At 35.7% G+C, this 19,422-nt stretch overlaps 1 protein-coding gene across 1 annotated transcript in view; it reads right to left on the reverse strand.

Annotated features, from left to right (window-relative positions):
* Positions 1–19,422, reverse strand: part of KHDRBS2 (KH RNA binding domain containing, signal transduction associated 2) — a 685,450-nt gene that overhangs the window by 20,672 nt on the left and 645,356 nt on the right. The window contains exon 8 of the mRNA XM_060164098.1: positions 4,725–4,783. Coding sequence (XP_060020081.1) covers positions 4,725–4,783 — 59 coding nt within the window. The remainder of the gene's footprint in view (positions 1–4,724; positions 4,784–19,422) is intronic.

Below are 19,422 nucleotides of genomic sequence, written 5' to 3' on the forward strand. Positions count from 1 at the left end.
TACATTAAATACATTTTAATAAACAGCTCTCTTCTCTGACAATAGACTATTACTGTCCATTCTTAGCTATCAATCTCAGATTAGAGGGTGTTTCTTATTTGAAGTATTGATAAGACAAGCTGATCTGTGCACTGTACTTAAAATGCACCCTTATTGAATTATGAGCTATTCAGACTTATCCAAAACAGTTATAATGACTCTGATAAGGTAGGAAATATTTTAAAACTGCAAAAACTGATTTGGGATTTCTGTAAGTCAAATATTCATGTTCCAAAAAGTTTAAGTTATCAGAAATTTAATACTTAAATATTAATTTAACAATAATTTAACATTAATGAAATGTTTAATAATCATTAATACAATAAATAATATAAGTAAATTATTATATATTATATTTTATATATGAAGTAAATATAATTGTATCATATTTTCATACTATTTATTTAAAATACTTAATATTTAAAATTTTATATTTACATCATTGTAAGAAAATAGTTTAATATTTGATATTAAATTTTACAAAAATAACTTGAATAATTTAATTGCAATGAAGCCCAAAGGGATACATGATATTCACAGAAGTCAGCATATTTGTTACTTCACCATGAATTATGGGCCCAAAAGAGACAAATACAATTTCAATCTGGTGATACATGAAACATGATGTATAAAGATTCAGATTGAAGTGTCACACTGAATGACTGGATTTTTACTTCTACTGGTTTATTTCAAACTATTTTTGAAGGAATCCTGAATGAGAGATTCCATCCATGAGTCTTTCGAATGCAGGACACCGTTATTCTGGAGAGCATTCCCTGTTCCTCTCCCACAGCTCTTTCCTGAAGCCTGAGCAGCAAAGGAGGTTCTGGGGCAGCTGATTGTGAGCCTCCTCACATACTATCTAAGTCTGGGTGTTCCCAGGAAACTGAGAATTGGAGCTGTTTGTTTTATAAAAATACAGATCTGTATCCATGGCACAACCAAAATGTAACAGAGAGGAATTAGTAATTCAAAATATAAGTGAATAAGCAGAGATACAAGATTTACAATTTGGAGTAAATGTTATTAATTTAAAAGATTGTGCACAGTTCATTAAAGATAAGCTATAAATGGATACTTGTTAACATGTGAGGTATGGAAAATTAGTGAAAAACATCAATCTATAATTGACATGAGTGGGTCCTCAAATCACTGCTCCACGTGCATATTTAAATGTTATCATCTGCCCATTTGGACGTGACAGGCTGAGCAACCTATGGAGCAAGAATCCTGAACTTAAAGTACCCTTTACATAATCACCTAATACCAAAATCTGAGGGCATATAATGCATATTAATTTAATTAGGCTTTATGATGCTGAGCTCTATTTCTCATCATTTGACCTTTTTCTATTTTCTGTATAGAATATTGGGAACATGGACACTCCCCAAATTTATATATCATGACTATACGGATTTAAATATCCATATCCATATTTAAATATCATGACTATATGGATTGACATGCAAGCAGTTTCTTATTTTCTGTTGCTATAAAAGGAGTGTCCCTTTTCAAATCTACATATTTATGGTTAATTATAATGGCACATATGAAAATATATTAAATTCTGCATTTTGTCAAGGTATTATCCTAATGATTAAGAACTAAAAAAAAACTTTTATGGTGGAAAAATCTTATAGGAATTTTTATAAAGCAGTCTATATCTTTTTAAATAAGATGTGTATCATGATGGATTTAAAACTTGGTAAAATATGTAACAAACAGTAAAGAATGAGTGAATATAGGAGTGTAATTTAAATTTCCTTTTTTTAACCTAAATTTTCTATAGTGTATTATTTTTAGAGTAAGAAAAAAAGACTTATTTTTAGATTAATCATACCTATGTATCTACTTAGATTTCTTAACACCTGTGGCAAAAAAAAAAAATTTCTAAAAATATATAATTACTTTCACATGTGCATCATTTAAAACAGTCGCTTTTGTTCAGAGTTCCTGACTGCATTCTGTGGCCCAGTGTAGCAGAGATGAGTCACAGTGAGCAGAGAGGATTATGGGGTAACGGAAGGGGCCCTGGGCTGCTGGTGGAAGGGGCCCTGACTTGTGAGCAGCCTCCTTGCTGAACTCCACTGTTTCCTATGAGCTGCACCATGAAAAAATGTTGCAATGTGTTGGTTAGATTTCTTTGCCTCTGTCCCTGGAATGTCACCTCCTGACCCCAATTAAATAAGTAAATAAATTCTGTCCTGAAAAATTACCCTTCTGATGTGAAAATCAAGAGGCACTTTCCAAATCAGAATGCATAGAGGGCTGATATATCAACATTTACAAGCAAAGAGTGAAACCATCTTGAATGTGAAGTGTATTCTTGAATTAATGCTTGCTCAATGATGCCAGAAAATGGCCACAGATCCTGGTGGCCAAAGAAAAAGTTAAGACCCTAAAGCGAAGTCTACTTGTAGGCATAAATGTGTCGAATCTTTCAACATTAAGAATATGGCCAATTTGGCTGAAATTTTAGGTAGTAAAAGTTATTACTTAAAATTTCCTGCCTAATATAATTCTTACTCTGTCCAGACAGTCAAACCACTATCCACATTTTCTTCATTACTTTATTGAAAAGATTTACCAACTGCTTTCTGTGTGCAGAGAATTGCTTGTTGGTAAATTTTAATTTAACCCAGAATAAAAGCTAGTGCTTATGAGCAGGAGTAGCTTATAAAGTGATAGAGGCTGTCTCTAGACTTGGCAGCAGCAGAAGAGCTCAACACCCAGGAAAGCCCACAATAGGTAACAGAGGTGAGCCCAGCTCTCCTTATGATGACTCCTGCACCTCCATTAGAAGGTCTGAGAAGTAATAGTTTGTATTCACACATTTTTCCCTATTGCCTTAATTACATGGCATTAACATTTTAAATGTAAATAATTGAGAAATAGATTGCCTACATGGGAAAAGAATCTAAAAAAACCCAAAGAGTGGATATATGTATAACTGATTCACTTTGTTGTACACCTGAAACTAATACAACATTGTAAATCAACTATACTCCAATAAAATTTTTTTTTAAAAAAACAAGAAAGAATAAAGAAATATGACAACTAAATGCAATGTAGTACTCTTGATTGAACCGTGGGACAGAAAGAAAATATTGATGGAAAAAGTAGTAAAATCTAAATAAACTCTGGAGTTTATTTAAAAAAATAAAAAAAGAAATATACCCTATTACCAACTATGCAGTCAGATATCATCAAATTCATCCCTGCCATTGATTTCAGTGCATGCAATTCTGTAGAGTAAAGCTCATAGGGGATTTCCCTCAAATTTATGTGCCATGTGTAAAAAACAATGACTGTATTTTGCAAATAAAAATTCCATTTTAAAAAGTGATTTATAAATAAAAATATATCTTCTCATTAGAATGTAAGCTTTAAGTGATTGTTCACTGCAGTATCTCCAGGATTGAGAACAATGACTTACATGTGTTAGCCATTACACAAATATCTGTTACATGAGTAATGTTCTCTGACCTTCTACTGAATCACATGGTTTATAGTCTGGCACAATTTTTATATGTAGGAATATGTTTCTCAACAGTAGACAGCAGGAACCAGGGAGGGACAATATCTATCATGTACACCATCATATTCCTGGAGACTGACAATACCTTTGTGCACAAAAGACAAATGTGCATTTTTACTATAAAATGGAGATAAAATACTTCAAATTTCAATATATTATAAAGAAAAAAATAAGAAAATATACGTAGGTACTCAGCTTATGGATAGCAGTGATTGTGATGGTGGCTTATTTTTATGCTCCTACTTCTGAGTTGGCCTCATGAGAGTCACCAGAGAAGTGAGTTGATTTAGTACCTCTGGTTCCAAGTAGGGTGCACTACTTTTTCTCTGATGTCTGGACCTTCCCTTCCCTGTCCTGATGGAACACTACACCATCATGTGGAGATCTGAACACAGGAAATGTTCATCTTCTCCTTTACTGCTCCTCATAAAGAGGAACAGAGTGGTCTTAGTATTATTTTAATAAAAATCCAGGACTTGGGAACATTTAAATGAATGTTATTTTTCAAGGCAGTCAACTGGTGATGCTGCACATATATTTTCAGGAACCAGAAACTACACTTCTAGAGTGATTTACTATATTGATATATCATAGGCACTCAATAAATCTTACTGAATTGTTAACTTTAAGTGGTTTTTAAATTAAACAATGTAATTTTGAAATTAATTTTATAGACTGATATTTTTATTGACTATTAATTCTTATGAGTCAATCATTATTCAGCACTTTCAGGAACTACACATGCTATAAAAATAACTTAAAAGTTACAATTTCTGCCCTTCAAAGTTTTTAAATCTTTTAACTGTATGATCATTGTGATAGCAGAAAGACAGCATTGCTGTCATATCAATGAGTCAGACAATGGACACAGTGAAACATCTAAGAAAGACACTACTCTTAACGTTCACTGTTGCTGTTGAAAGTTTTCTATGATTGTGATTAATTGCTTTTGAAATTTTGATCAAAATGGATCAGTCCAAGTTTCTGCCCCTGGCTCTCTACATCAAACCTCACCCTGGAATTACATAAATCACTGTAGTCTAGACTTCTGTAAAAACTGGGGGAGAGAAAGATAGAAGTAATTTCTGAGTTGTCAGTGACTGATGGATGTTTTGATTTCACAGTTTTAGTAAAGTAAAGGTCTTACCGTAGCTGTCATAGGCATCCTCACTTACTCCATGACCATAGTCATAGTACTCAGGCACACTGCAATAGATTTAGACAGCGATCAATGTTACTGTATTCAGGAGGAGTCAACCCAAAAACTTATATGGAATTTGAATGCAAAATGTGTGCTAAGGTAATATTCCAAGAATCTCTAGTCATAAATCACATATTTGAACATAAATAATAATAGAATAATATCGAATAATAGAATTCAAAGAAGAATATTCAGTAAGAAAAATACAGGTAATTGACAAAGAGTGCTATGATTTTCTCACCCCACCTCAGTACTTTATCTCTATCCTCCAATTATATAAATCAAATTTCCTCTAAAGCACAAGTATGATACTTCAAGAGGAGAGTTATAAAAGGTCTATTTCCAAGAAAAGTGCTACATAAGATGACAATCTGGTCAATTGTGTATGGGTTTTAATGCAATTACCTTAAGAAATATACATCAATTTCATCTTCACTTCCAAACACTGAAATTATATTTATACTCCCTTCCAACTCTTCCACAGTATGTCCCTAGGCTTCTCAAATACATAAGCTATTTCTTCTCACTTAATATCTTGTTAGATGCTTAGCCTAATGTTACCAAGTCATAATTTAAAAAAACACTATACAAAGAGTGGAAATTATTTTAATTTAGCTTAGTATTTGGATAATTAATGCATATTTTAATTTTATTTAGGGATCTACAAATATTTGTGATACACTGTATTTTTCACTCAAATAAGCTCATTCATTTAAAGTTCTCTACCTCATCTATACAATGGAATATTACTCAGCCATAAAAAAGTGAAATTGAGTTATTTGTAGTGAGGTAGATGGACCTAGAGTCTGTATACAGAGTGAAGTAAGTCAGAAAGGGAAAAACAAATACCATATGCTAATACATATATATGGAATCTAAAAAAAAAAATGTTTTTGATGAACCTAGGGGCAGGACAGAAATAAAGACTCAGACCTAGAGAATGGACTTAAGGACATGGAGAGGGGAAAGGGTAAGCTGGCATGAAGTGAGAGAGTAGCACTGACATATATACACTACCAAATGTAAAATAGATAGGTAGTGGGAAGCAGCTGCATCACATGAAGAGATAAGTTTGGTGCTTTGTGACCACCTAGAGGGGTGGGATAAGGAGGGTGGGAGGGAGATGCAAGAGGGAGGGGATATGGGGATATATGTATATATTTAGCTGATTCACTTTGTTGTACAACAGAAACTAACACAACATTGTAAAGCAATTATACTCCAATAAAGATGTTAAAAAAACAAAGGAGATGACTCCAATGGAATAAAAAGAAAATGTTCAAATTCTTTTACAAAGTAATTAAAACAATGAATCAAAACCTGACAAAAGTGCAAAAAAGAAATGGATAGTTCAAATCAGAATCTGATCATATTATTGAATTCACTGGACTATCTGAAAATAAGATGAAAAGATGATTAGTTAAATTTTTTTTTTTTTTTTGCGATACGCGGGCTCTCACTGTTGTGGCCTCTTCTGTTGTGGAGCACAGGCTCCGGACGCGCAGGCTCAGCAGCCATGGCTCACGGGTCCAGTCGCTCCACGGCATGTGGGATCTTCCCGGACCGGGGCCTGAACCCGCGTCCCTTGCATCGGCAAGTGGACTCTCAACCACTGCGCCACCAGGGAAGCCCCTGTTTAATTAAAATTTACATCCATTCTTCCTTTATTTTATTTTTTTCTGGATTTAATGAGGTATAATTGACAACTAAAAAATTTTCTAAATGTAAGTTTTACATCATGATGTTTTGATTATATATACATATATATGTTGTGAGATGATTACCAAAATTAAGTTAATTAACATAGAAAAATAAAGTTCTCTGCCTGAACCTAAATTTATAAGCTTATGTATTTATACATATATATTTACATATATAATTTGTATATATAAATTTATAAATTATATCAAGATATACTAATTCCTCTATGTATATAAAAGTGTGGCAAGAAAATGACTTAATATCAAATTGTATAAGGGCTGAGGGTGGGTGATAGATGCCAAAGAGTTAGGTTGGAAGGAAGAAAGAAAGGTCTAAAATTATTTGGTTGTTATTATCCTTCAAGGCAATCCCATATGTCTCATTATATTAAATACTTGAGATTTCATTGATAGTAAGGAAAGAGAAGCAAAAAATAAAATAAAAGTCTGTATATTAGAGATGAAAAGAGAGATGGACAGAAGTTTGGCCATTTTTATCTTTCTGGGAGGCAATTGATAATGCACTAATTCAATTTCAGTGTAATGTAGCTGGGATAAAAAAAGATAACCTGGGCTTCATTGCCCAGGATAATTATATAGAAATTCTCTAAGAAAAATATGGTAGTAAGTTTTTCTCTCCATCTTTCTAAGACTTGAGATTGCAGAAGTCTAAAATCATTGGCTGGTGGCTGGATGTTTATCTTAATAGAAATGATGCAACCCAATTGAGAACCCTCACATATGTATAGCCAAGTCCTGAAGTTTTTTCACTGATTTCCGGGATGATCAAGAATTGGCAGTCATGAGAATGTGATTAACAAGCAGCATTCCCATGTATCAGGATGAAGAGAAAATGAGGACACTGAGAGTAGCTGTTCCCTGCCTTCCTCACAATCAGTAAATTTCTCATGAGTAAGCCTGATTATGTTTCCCAAAGTGTGTTGTATGAACACCAGTAGCAAAAAACACTATCTAGTAGCATTACTATGTTTCTAAATGGATTTCAACTTTGATTTCAATTGATGAAGCTGAGAGGGAAAAAGAACAGTAGTGAGAGAGACCATGACAGGGAAGCTGTTATTGTCTACCATAAATGATACATACACACCAAGAGGGAATTTTAAATTTCAAAACTCTAAAAGGGGAAAATGAAACATACAAGACATTTGTAAAATAATGGATAATGCAAAATAATGGATAACAATCTTAATGGACTCTTCCAGAGTCCATACCTTTGCTTATCCAAATATTACTTCTCATTTCTCCCAGAAGAAAATATTTTATGTGGACAAATGGCCACACAGTGAGTGAAATATACTCCTCAGCCATGCTTGCAGCTAGCTGTGCCCTTGTGGCTGTGTCAGGAAACACGGGATGTGCACAGAAGTGAGGGTATCAACCTTGAGTTCATTTCCAAATGAAGAACAAGCTCCTCATCTTGGACTTGTTCACAGTCACCTCCTCAGATGGTAAAATGCACTCAAAGTGATGATCTAGTATCTACCATGCAAATACAGATAATGCTAGAAAGTCCTGCACTGTAGCATGGGAGGAACTTGTGTCTAAATGGTCACGTTGGAGCAGACTTACTCTAAATCATTGCCTACCTCAGGGATTGTTATGAGGGAAAAAATAACTTTTTCTCTTTTTTGAGTCACTGATTTTTGAATCTCTGTTACAACAATTTAGTCAAAAATAAAAATAAGTATGTAGGGGTGTAGAACTGCCATTAAAAATCTCAAAATATGGGCTATTAGTTCACTGGGAGGGTGGAAAGTGTAAGGAAAAAAAATACTGTAGGATGGAAAGCTGATGACTTTTGTCATGCCATCACCAGTGAAAACCTGAAAGGCAGGCTATAAGCCTAGATCTATTTTTGCACTATGGGAAAAAGCTGGACAAAGCCCAACTGTTGACAATCCTTGCTGCTTTTAAAAAAGGTTTAAAGAAGTTATGAGCTCAAATAAGAATGGGCCATTTTTCCAGAAGAAACAAAATTGAATAGAGCTTTGCTAAGGGAAGTTATCTCTGCCTAATTTATGTGTTAGTTCTATAATTTAAAAATGGGAGAAGGTTCAGAAATTTAGGGCTTAACAGGATTAGAGAAGTCAACTGTTTCTGCATTCCAATAGCAAGAGACAATGAGTGTTGTTCAAAGATGCCCTTACATCTTCCCATTAGACTTTGCTACAATATACAATCCCAGGGGCAACCCTCAGGTCCCCAAACATGTATGGAAGCATGTTGCAAAAATTGTGAAGTCCCAATGAAGGCATGCTCTACTTTAATCATTTCAGATATGCCCAGAGATAAGACCATTTATCCATAAGGATAAGGAAGGACCTTCTGCTAAATCTGGCTTAACTCCCAGAAAAGAGAACCAAGATTGCCAGATGCACTCACCAAAAAATTTGTTTCAGTGCTGTTGCTTAGATGCTTCTTAACCTCTACTTAGCAGGATTTTGTAACTGTTATTGCCTGTGGAGTGTTTCCCAAAGGACCTTTCTATTGTAGTTATTCTGTTCCTTTTACACTAATTTATATTGCATATTTTGTATGGGGAAGAAGGTCAAGAACAAGAAAGATATTCTGTCTATCATTTTATAGGTTGTGAGACTTGAAAGAACCATGTGAAGACCTAATCTTCCCAGACTCTAGATTTTGATCTGGTTGCAATAATTGGAATTGAACTTGGATTTTCTCTTTTAAGCAGAATGTAGGTATTTTTTTTATGTTTCTTTGTTTGAATGAGAAGACGGGTATTCACTCATATTTGGATGATGAGAGGGCTGGGCCCCAGAAGACTTCAAGCTGTTCCAAAATCCATTTGGCTCTTCTTTCAATAAGAGAGACTGACAATCTCAAGACTACATTTTCTAGTATTCCTTACATTTGAGTGTGACCATGTGCAGAGTTATGTATACAAATTATTCATGATTTTCATAAAGTTAAATTCACTGTCCTCTACTTCTTCTCAGCTTTCATGTAACTGGCTGCAAACGTCAATGATTGGAGCCACTTTGGAAGACATTAACGATGGTGTAATGGACAGTATCTTACTATTTTCCAAAATTTGTTTGTTGAAATCTCAATACCCATTGTGATGGTATTAAGAGATGAGACATTTGGGAATTAAATTAGATATGGAGGGTGGAGCCCTAATGAATGCATTAGTGCTCTTAAAAAGCGGGACCCCCAGAGAGCTCTCTTGCTCTCTTTCTACCATGTGAAGATACAAGAAGACAGCAGTCTGCAACCCAGAAGAAGGCTTCACCAGAACCCAGCCATGCTGGCATCCTGACCTGGGACTCCCAGCCTCCAGATCTATAGGAAATAAATTTCTCTTGTTTATAAGCCACCCAGTCTATGGTATCATGTTATAGCAGCCTGAACTAAGACAGATGGCATTCCACTAACCTGGAAGCCTGAACGGTGTCATGGAGTAAAGTCCACCTACTTGCCTTGCTTTATTATGTGTGAAGGAGATAAATGTTTCTCTTGTTTGGGCCACTGAATTGTGGATCTCCTTATAATGGAAGCTTATCCCATATCCCAAATAATACAGTTGGCAATTAAAGCAATCACTTGAAGATGAACAGTTATTCAGTAAATATTTGTTCAATGAATAAATGATTAAATAAAAGAATTCAAAATAATAGAACATTTTGCTAAAATATCATTATAAAATTTTGTGTACGCTTCAGAAGTGATGTTTACTTACATCAACAACAATGGGAACAATAAAGAAGAAAAACAAACCACAGGAACAATAGCCAAGATATGGAAGCAACCTAAATGTCCATTAACAGATGAATAGATAAAGAAGATGTGGTATATATATGCAATGAAATACTACTCAGCCATAGAAAAGAATGAAATTTTGCCATTTGCAGCAACATGAATGGACCTGGAGGGTGTTATGTTTAGTGAAATAAGTCAGACAAAGACAAATACTATGTTTTCACTTATATGTGGACTCTTGAAAAAATTTTTAAAAAACAAACAAATACAACAAAACATGAACATACTCACAGATACAGAGAAAAAACTAGTGGTTACCAGAGAGGAGAAGCATGGGGTATAGGCAAAATCAGTGAAGATTATTAAGAGGTACAAACTGGTGTAAAATAAGTGTAAAATAAGTTACAAGAATGTAGTGTTCAGAAGATGGAATACAGTCAATATTTTATAACAACTTAAATGGAGTAAATCTATTAAAATATTGAATTACTATGCTATATATAAATTGAAATTAATATAATATTGTAAGTCAAATATAATTCAATAAAAAAAGAAAAATAATCGCTCTTGTTTTCTGATATGAATGAAATTCAGGTTAAAAGTTTAAAACTATTGTAACTGACGTATGCATGTGTAATTTTTATATTGTTATATTATTTTCAATTTTAAAAGCATATATGACTTGGCTAGAAAAAGTAAATTATGGTATTAGCTCTATGACTTTCATTTCAATTTCATAAAGCCATATTGCCTTACTTTTGTTTTAATTTATCATGTTATTTAATTATGTTACGTACAAGTTAAAAGTGGTCAAATGAATTCAAACACAACAAGTTATTTAATTTGAATGGACATTATTATTCCATTTTATATTTTAGAAACTATAGCAATCAAGGTTTGTAAACACACTGTTACAATTAGAGAGGTGTTAATTAAAATTATGACAATTATTTGTGGTTTGGAATATAATTACTCTGGTAGTTAGATATAATTTTCCTAGGAACTGGTGTATATATATAAAATCAGGATAGAACACGTTAGCTGCATTAACTCATTAATCCATGTCTAGTTATTCATAAAAACTTCTACACAACATTTTGGCTTTTTGAAATCAAGACTTAGACACTAATAAACATTTGGAAAAAATAAATAAACATTTTGGCAGAAAAAAATACCAGATTAATTAATTAATGATTGATTGTAAAATTTGAAAAAATCAGAGATGGAAATTTTCAGTTCTTTTTTGGAAGAAGGGCATTTTACCTTAAATAGGCTATGTTAGCAGTTTACTAAGACAACTAATTAAATGGAAATGAACACAATAGAAAAAACTAGAATGAAATTTGGTTTCTAGGAAACCAAATAATACCTTCACCATAATCAAGCTATTTTTGAAGAAAGTGAGTCTGCCTGTGCCATGTTGACACTGCCATTTCCATCATGCTTCTCATCCAGCACTTGGTGCTCATGTTTCTGTGGTCACAGCACTGATGTTGGGACAGACCTGTTCACAGGTCAGTCAGACTAACCAAGCTTGTAAATGAAATCTTTTAGATGTTCAATTATTGCAAAAAGAGATATTGGCAGTAATATAAATGAGATCTCTGTTCCATAGGATGTGCTCATATAATCAAACCAGTTAGACCTATAAAGTGTGGGGGGGAACAGAGGAGGCAATTTGTTAAACAGCAACACTTTGCTTAATTTTTTTTAACTATCTACTTTGGTAGCATATAAAAATTATCAGGGATGATTAAACACTTTACAAATACACCAGAGATTGTTGTGGCCTGGTAAGATTAAAACTCTCACATTAATAGTTTCCAGTTTATTTTGTTTATGCATTGTGTCCTTCATTTCAACCTTTTTCTGATTCTTGACTAAGCTGTAGATTTTGGGGTATGAAAGTAGGACAAATAGATGAGTGTGAGTTTCAATTAAAGCTTTATTGATTATTTTCTGAATTGAGGAGAAGTAAAAATTACAAAATAATATTTCAGAGGAAAGGATAAAGGGATTTAATTACTGTATTAATATGAAGGAAACATAACTACCCAACTATTCTTAGCACTTAAGTGGGTTCTCTTAATGTTTGTTCTCTTAAGCATTTGATCTGCAACTTTGTTATACTGTGCATTTACACTGTATTTCCAGAGATATTTGTTAAGTAAAGATAAATTTACAGCCCAGCCCCCACCCTCAAATTGCAAATTGATAGTTCATTTTTTAAATCCACTTATATGATGATCAAATTCTTCTGTTAAATTTCATAAATCTTCATGAAAGTTCCATTTACAAAGCTGGGAATCTAATGTGTAGATTAATGAGGGCAACACATAGGTTCATGAATCAGTTCTCACCACCAATGACAACCTCCCTCAGTGTTATTCAGGACATTAACCAAACATTGGTGGGAAGGAGGCATGAGAGACCCTTCACCAAACAGCTCAAGACTCCACAGCTTTCTTCAATGTCATGTTACCTACTAATTCTCATAGCTGTTCCCAGATCTTCCCTGGGGGTAGGGGAGACATCTCCTAATATTACCAGCACTGAAAGTGAAGCTTGCCAAAATAGGATCAACTTTATGCTTACATTAGAGAATATGACCTATTTTCAAATAGGTTCTTAAAAATGATTTTCATTTGTCCATATTTTCTAGGACAAACCTTACCTTCCCATAGAAACTAGCTGCATTTTCTCTCCTCTCTCACTTCTCAATATATTCTTTCATTTTCATTATTCCTGGCTACACATGTAACAGTACAATAACGATTAAAAAACACAGCAGATACATATAGATATTCAGTCTATTTTGTAAAACACTAAAAATCAAACAGGTGGCACTGAAGTAGCCCTCATGGAAATTACAGTCAAGCAGAAAAGCAATTACACAAGAGATAAGGAGTGACTCACTTTTTTTTCATTCATCAAACCTTGAAAAGAAAGAGAAATTAACTACTCAAGTGAAATGGAATGAAGAAGACTGACAGGTATGGCATCAGCACTCATCAAGTCTCAGAGGCAAGAAAAAGCATGACCTGAGCAGCTACTACTTCAGAGCAGGAGGGGGTGAGTGTGAGTGAGACAGGGCTCAACAACAGATATGATAAATAGACAGGGGTCACATCTTGAAGGACCTTTATTAGTCATGGTCAGGAGTTTGGATTTTACCTTACAAGGCATTGAAGACAAGGAATGATTTAAGAAGGAGACAGGAGGAGCTTCAAGATGGCAGAGGAGTAAGACATGGAGATCACCTTCGTCCCCACAAATACATCAGAAATACGTCTACATGTGGAACAACTCCTACAGAACATCTAGTGAACGCTGGCAGAAGACCTCAGACCTCCCAAAGGGCAAGAAACTCCCCACATACCTGGGTAGAGCAAAAGAAAAAAGAAAAAACAGAGACAAAAGAATAGGGATGGGACCCGCACCAGTGGGAGGGAGCTGTGAAGGAGGAAAGTTTTCCCCACACTAGGAAGTCCCTTTGTGGGCAGAGACTGTGGGTGGAGGAGGGGGGAAGCTCTGGAGCCATGGAGCAGAGGTCAGCAACAGGGGTGCAGAGGGCAAAGCAGAGAGATTCCCGCACAGATGATCGGTGCCGACCAGCACTCACCAACCCGAGAGGCTAGTCTGCTCACCTGCCGGGATGAGTCGTGGCTTGGAGCTGAGGCTCGGGCTTTGGAGGTCAGATCCCAGCGAGAGGACTGGGGTTGGCTGTGTGAACACAGCCTGAAGGGGCTAGTGCACCACAGCTAGCCGGGAGGGAGTCTGGGAAAAGGTCTGGAACTGCCAAAGAGGCAAGAGACTTTTTCTTGCCTCTTTGTTTCCTGGTGCACTAGGAGAGGGGATTAAGAGCACTGCTTAAAGGAGCTCCAGAGATGGGAGCAAGCCGTAGCTATCAGTGCAGAGCCCAGAGACAGGCATGAGATGCTAAGGCTGCTGCTGCAGCCACCAAGAAGACTGTGTGCAAGCACAGGTCACTATCCACACCTCTTCTCCTGGGAGTCTGTGGAACCTGTCAATGCCAGGGTCCCGTGATCCAGGGACAACTTCCTTGGGAGAACACATGGCGTACCTCTGGCTGGTGCAACGTCATGCCAGCCTCTGCCATGGCAGGCTCGCCCTGCACTCCAAAACCCTCCTGGTCTGAGTGAGCCAGAGCCCCCGAACCAGATACTTCTTTAACCTCGTCCTGTCTGAGCGAAGAACAGACGCCCTCAGACTACCTACATGCAGAGGCAAGGCCAAATCCAAGGCTGAATCTCAGGAACAGTGCAAACAAAGAAGAGAAAAGGAAATCTCTCCTAGCAGCCTCAGGAGCAGTGGATTAAATCTCCACAGTCAACTTGATGTACAATGCATCTGTGGAATATCTGAATAGACAACGAATCATCCCAAATTAAGGAAGTGAACTTTGGGACCACCAATATATATATACATATATATTCCCTTTTTCCCTTTTTGTGAGTGTGTATGCATATGTTTCTGTGTGTGATTTTGTCTGTACAGCTTTGCTTTTACCATTTGTCCTAGGGTTCTGTCTGTCCGTTTTTTATTTTGTGTTTTGTTTTAGTATAGTTTTCAGTGCTTGTTATCATTGGTAGATTTGTTTTTTGGTTTGGTTGTTCTCTTCTTTTTAAATTATTGAAAAAAATTTTTTTTAATAATTATGTTTTGGTTTTTATCTTAATAACTTTTTAATTTAATTTAATTTTATCTTTTTCTTTCTTTCCTTTTTGTTCCTTTTATTCTGAGCTGTGTGGATGACAGGCTCTTCATGCTCCAGCAAGGTGTCAGGGCTGTGCTTCTGAGGTGAGAGAGCCAAGCTCAGGACATTGATCCACCAGAGACCTCCCAGCTCCACGTAATATCAAATGGAGAAAATCTCCCAGAGATCTCCATCTCAACGCCAAGATCCAGCTCCACTCAACGACCAGCAAGCTACAGTGCTGGACACCCTATGCCAAACAACTAGCAAGACAGGAACACAACCCAACCTATTAACAGAGAGGCGGCCTAAAATCATAATAAGGTCACAGACACCCCAAAACACACCACCAGACGTGGACCTGCCCACAAGAAAGACAAGATATAGCCTCATCTGCCAGAACACAGGGACTACTCCCCTCCACCAGGAAGCTTACACAACCCACTGAACCAACCTTAGCCACTAGGGGCAGACACGAAAAACAACAGGAACCACGAACCTGCAGCCTGCAAAAAGGAGACCCCAAACACAGTAAGTTAAGCAAAATGAGAAGACACAGAAACACACAGCAGATGAAGGAGCAGGTAAAAACCCACCAAACCTAACAAATGAAGAAGAAATAGGCAGTCTACCTGAAAAATAATTCAGAGTGTTAGTAAAGATGATAGAAAATAGAGTGGAGAAAATACAAGAAACGTTTAACAAGGACTTAGAAAAACTAAAGAGCAAATAACAATCATTAACAACACAGTAAATGAAATAAAAATTCTCTACAAGGGATCAATAGCAGAATAACTGAGGCAGAAGAACGAATAAGTGAACTGGAAGATAAACTAGTGGAAATAACTACTGCAGAGCAGAATAAAGAAAAAAGAACGAAAAGAATTTAGGACAGTCTCAGAGACCTCTGGGACAATGTTAAATGCACCAACATTCGAATTATAGGGATGCCAGAAGAAGAAGAGAAAAAGAAAGGGACTCAGAAAGTATTTGAAGAAATTATACTTAAAAACGTCCCTAATATGGGAAAGGAAATAGTTAATCAAATCCAGGAAGCATAAAGAGTCCCTTACAGGATAAATCCAAGAAGAAACACACCAAGACACATAGTAATCAAACTATCAAAAATTAAATACAAAGAAAAAAATAGTAAAAGCAGCAAGGAAAAAGCAACAAATAAAAAACAATGGAATCCCAATATGCTTAACAGCTGATCCTTCAGCAGAAACTCTGCAAGCCAAAAGGGCCTGGCAGGACATATTTAAAGTGATGAAAGGGAAAAACCTACAACCAAGATTACTCTACAAAGCAAGGATCTCATTCAGGTTTGATGGAGAAATTAAAACCTTTACAGACAAGAAAAAAACAAGAGAATTCAGCATAACCAAACCAGCTTTACAACAAATGCTAAAGGAACTTCTCTAGGCAAGATACGCAAGAGAAGGAAAAGACCTACAATAACAAACCCCAAACAATTAAGAAAATGGTAATAGGAACATACATATTGATAATTACCTTAAATGTAAATGGATTAAATGCTCCAACCAAAAGACATAGACTGGCTGAATGGATACAAAAACAAGACCCATATTTATTCTGTCTACAAGAGACCCACTTTAGACCTAGGGACACATACAGACTGAAAGTGAGATGGAAAAAGCTATACCATGCAAATGGAAATAAAAAGAAAGCTGCAGTAGCAATTCTTATATCAGACAAAATAGACTTTAAAACAAAGACCATTACAAGAGACAAAGAAGGACACTACATAATGATCAAGGGATCAATCCAAGAAGAAGATATAAAAATTGTAAATATTTATGCACCCAACATAGGAGCAACTCAACACATAAGGCAAATACGAACAGCCATAAAAGGGGAAATTGACAGTAACAAAATCATAGTAGGGGGCTTTAAAACCCCACTTTCAACAATGGACAGATGATCCAAAATGAAAAGAAATAAGGAAACACAAGCTTTAAATGACACTTTAAACAAGATGGACTTACTTGATATTTTTAGGACATTCCATCCAAAAACAAAATAATACACTTTCTTCTCAAGTGCTCATGGAACATTCTCCAGGATAGATCATATCTTGGGTCACAAATCAAGCTTTGGTAAACTTAAGAAAATTGAAGTTGTATCAAATATCTTTTCTGACCACAATGCTATGAGACTAGATATCAATTACAGGAAAAAATATGTAAAAAATACAAACACGTGGAGGCTAAACAATACACTGCTAAATAGTCAAGAGATCACTGAAGAAATCAAAGGGGAAATCCAAAAATACCTAGAAAAAATGACAATGAATACATGATGACCCAAAACTTATGGGATACAGCAAAAGCAGTTCTATGAGGGAAATTTATAGCAATACAATCCTACCTTAAGAAATAAGAAACATCTCAAATAAACAACCTAAACTTACACCTAAAGCAACTAGAAAAAGAAGAACACCCCCCACAAAGTTAGCAGAAGGAAAGAAATCATACAGATCAGATCAGAAATAAATGAAAAAGAAATGAAGGAAATGATAGCAAAGATCAATAAAGCCAAATGATGGTTCTTTGAGAAGATAAACAAAATTGATAAACCATCAGCCAGACTCATCAAGAAAAAATGAGAGAAGACACAAATCAATGGAATTAGAAATGAAAAAGGAGAAGTAAGAACTGACACTGCAGAAATACAAAGAACCATGAGACATTAATACAAGCAACTATATGTCAATAATGGGCAACCTGGAAGAAATCAACAAATTCTTAGAAATGCACAACGTTCTGACACTGTACCAGGAAGAAATAGAAAATATAAACAGACCAATCACAAGCACTGAAATTGAAATGATTAAAAATCTACCAACAGGGCTTCCCTGGTGGCGCAGTTGTTGAGAATCTGCATGCCGATGCAGGGGACACGGGTTTGTGCCCCGGTCCGGGAAGATACCACATGCCGCAGAGCAGCTGGGCCCATGAGCCATGGCTGCTGAGCCTGTGCATCCAGAGCCTGTGGTCCACAACGGGAGAAGCCACAACAGTGAGAGGCCCGCGTACCGCAAAAAAAAAAAAAATCTACCAACAAAGAAAAGCCCAGGACAGGATGGCTTCACAGGCGAATTCTATCAAACATTTAGAGAAAACTTAATACCTATCCTTCTCAAACTCTTCCAAAATATAGCAGAAGGAGGAACACTCCCAAACTCATTCTAGAAGCCACCATCACCCTGATACCAAAACCTGACAAAGATGTCACAAAAAAAGAAAACTACAGACCAATAACACTGATGAACATCTTTGCAAAAATCCTCAACAAAATACTAGCAAACAGAATCCAACAACACATTAAAAGGATCATACACCATGATCAAGGGGGATTTATTCCAAGCATGCAAGTATTCTTCAATATAGGCAAATCAATCAATGTGATACACCATATTAACAAACTGAAGGAGAAAAACCATATGATCCTCTCAATAGATGCAGAGAAAGCTTTCAACAAAATTCAACACTGAGTTATGATAAAAACCCTGCAGAAAGTAGGCATAGAGGGAACTTTCCTCAACATAATAAAGGCCATATATGAAAAACCCACAGCCAACATCATCCTCAATGGTAAAAAACTGAAAGCATTTCCACTAAGATCAGGAACAAGACAAGGTTGCCCACTCTCACCACTCTTATTCAACATAGTTTTGGAAGTTTTAGCCACAGCAATCAGAGAAGAAAAAGAAATAAAAGGAATCCAAATCATAAAAGAAGAAGTGAAGCTGTCACCCTTTGCAGATGACATGATACTATACATAGAGAATCCTAAAGATGCTACCAGAAAACTAGAGCTAATCAATGAATTTGGTAAAGTAGCAGGACACAAAATTAATGCACAGAAGTCTCTTGAATTCCTGTTCACTAATGATGAAAAATATGAAAGTGAAATTAAGAAAACACTCCTATTTACCATTACAACAAAAAGAATAAAATACTTAGGAATAAACCTACCTAAGGAGACAAATGACCTGTATGCAGAAAAATATAAGACACTGATGAAAGAAATTAAATATGATACAAATAGATGGAGAGATATACCATGTTCTTGGATTGGAAGAATCAACATTGTGAAAATGACTATACTACCCAAAGCAATCTACAGATTTAGTACGATCCCTATCAAATAACACTGGCATTTTTCACAGAACTAGAACAGAAAATTTCACAATTTGTAGGGAAACACAAAAGACCCCGAATAGCCAAAGCAGTCTTGAGACAGAAAAACGGAGGTGGAGGAATCAGTCTCCTGGACTTCAAACTATCCTACAAAGCTACAGTAATCAAGACAGTATGGTACTGGCAAAAAAAACAGAAATATAGATCAATGGAACACGATAGAAAGCTGAGAGATAAACCCACACACATATGGTCACCTCTCTTTGATAAAGTAAACAAGAATGTACAATAGAGAAAAGACAACAGCTTCAATAAGTGGT

This window comes from Lagenorhynchus albirostris, chromosome 10, assembly GCF_949774975.1.
Source record: "Lagenorhynchus albirostris chromosome 10, mLagAlb1.1, whole genome shotgun sequence".
Lineage (NCBI taxonomy): Eukaryota > Metazoa > Chordata > Mammalia > Artiodactyla > Delphinidae > Lagenorhynchus > Lagenorhynchus albirostris.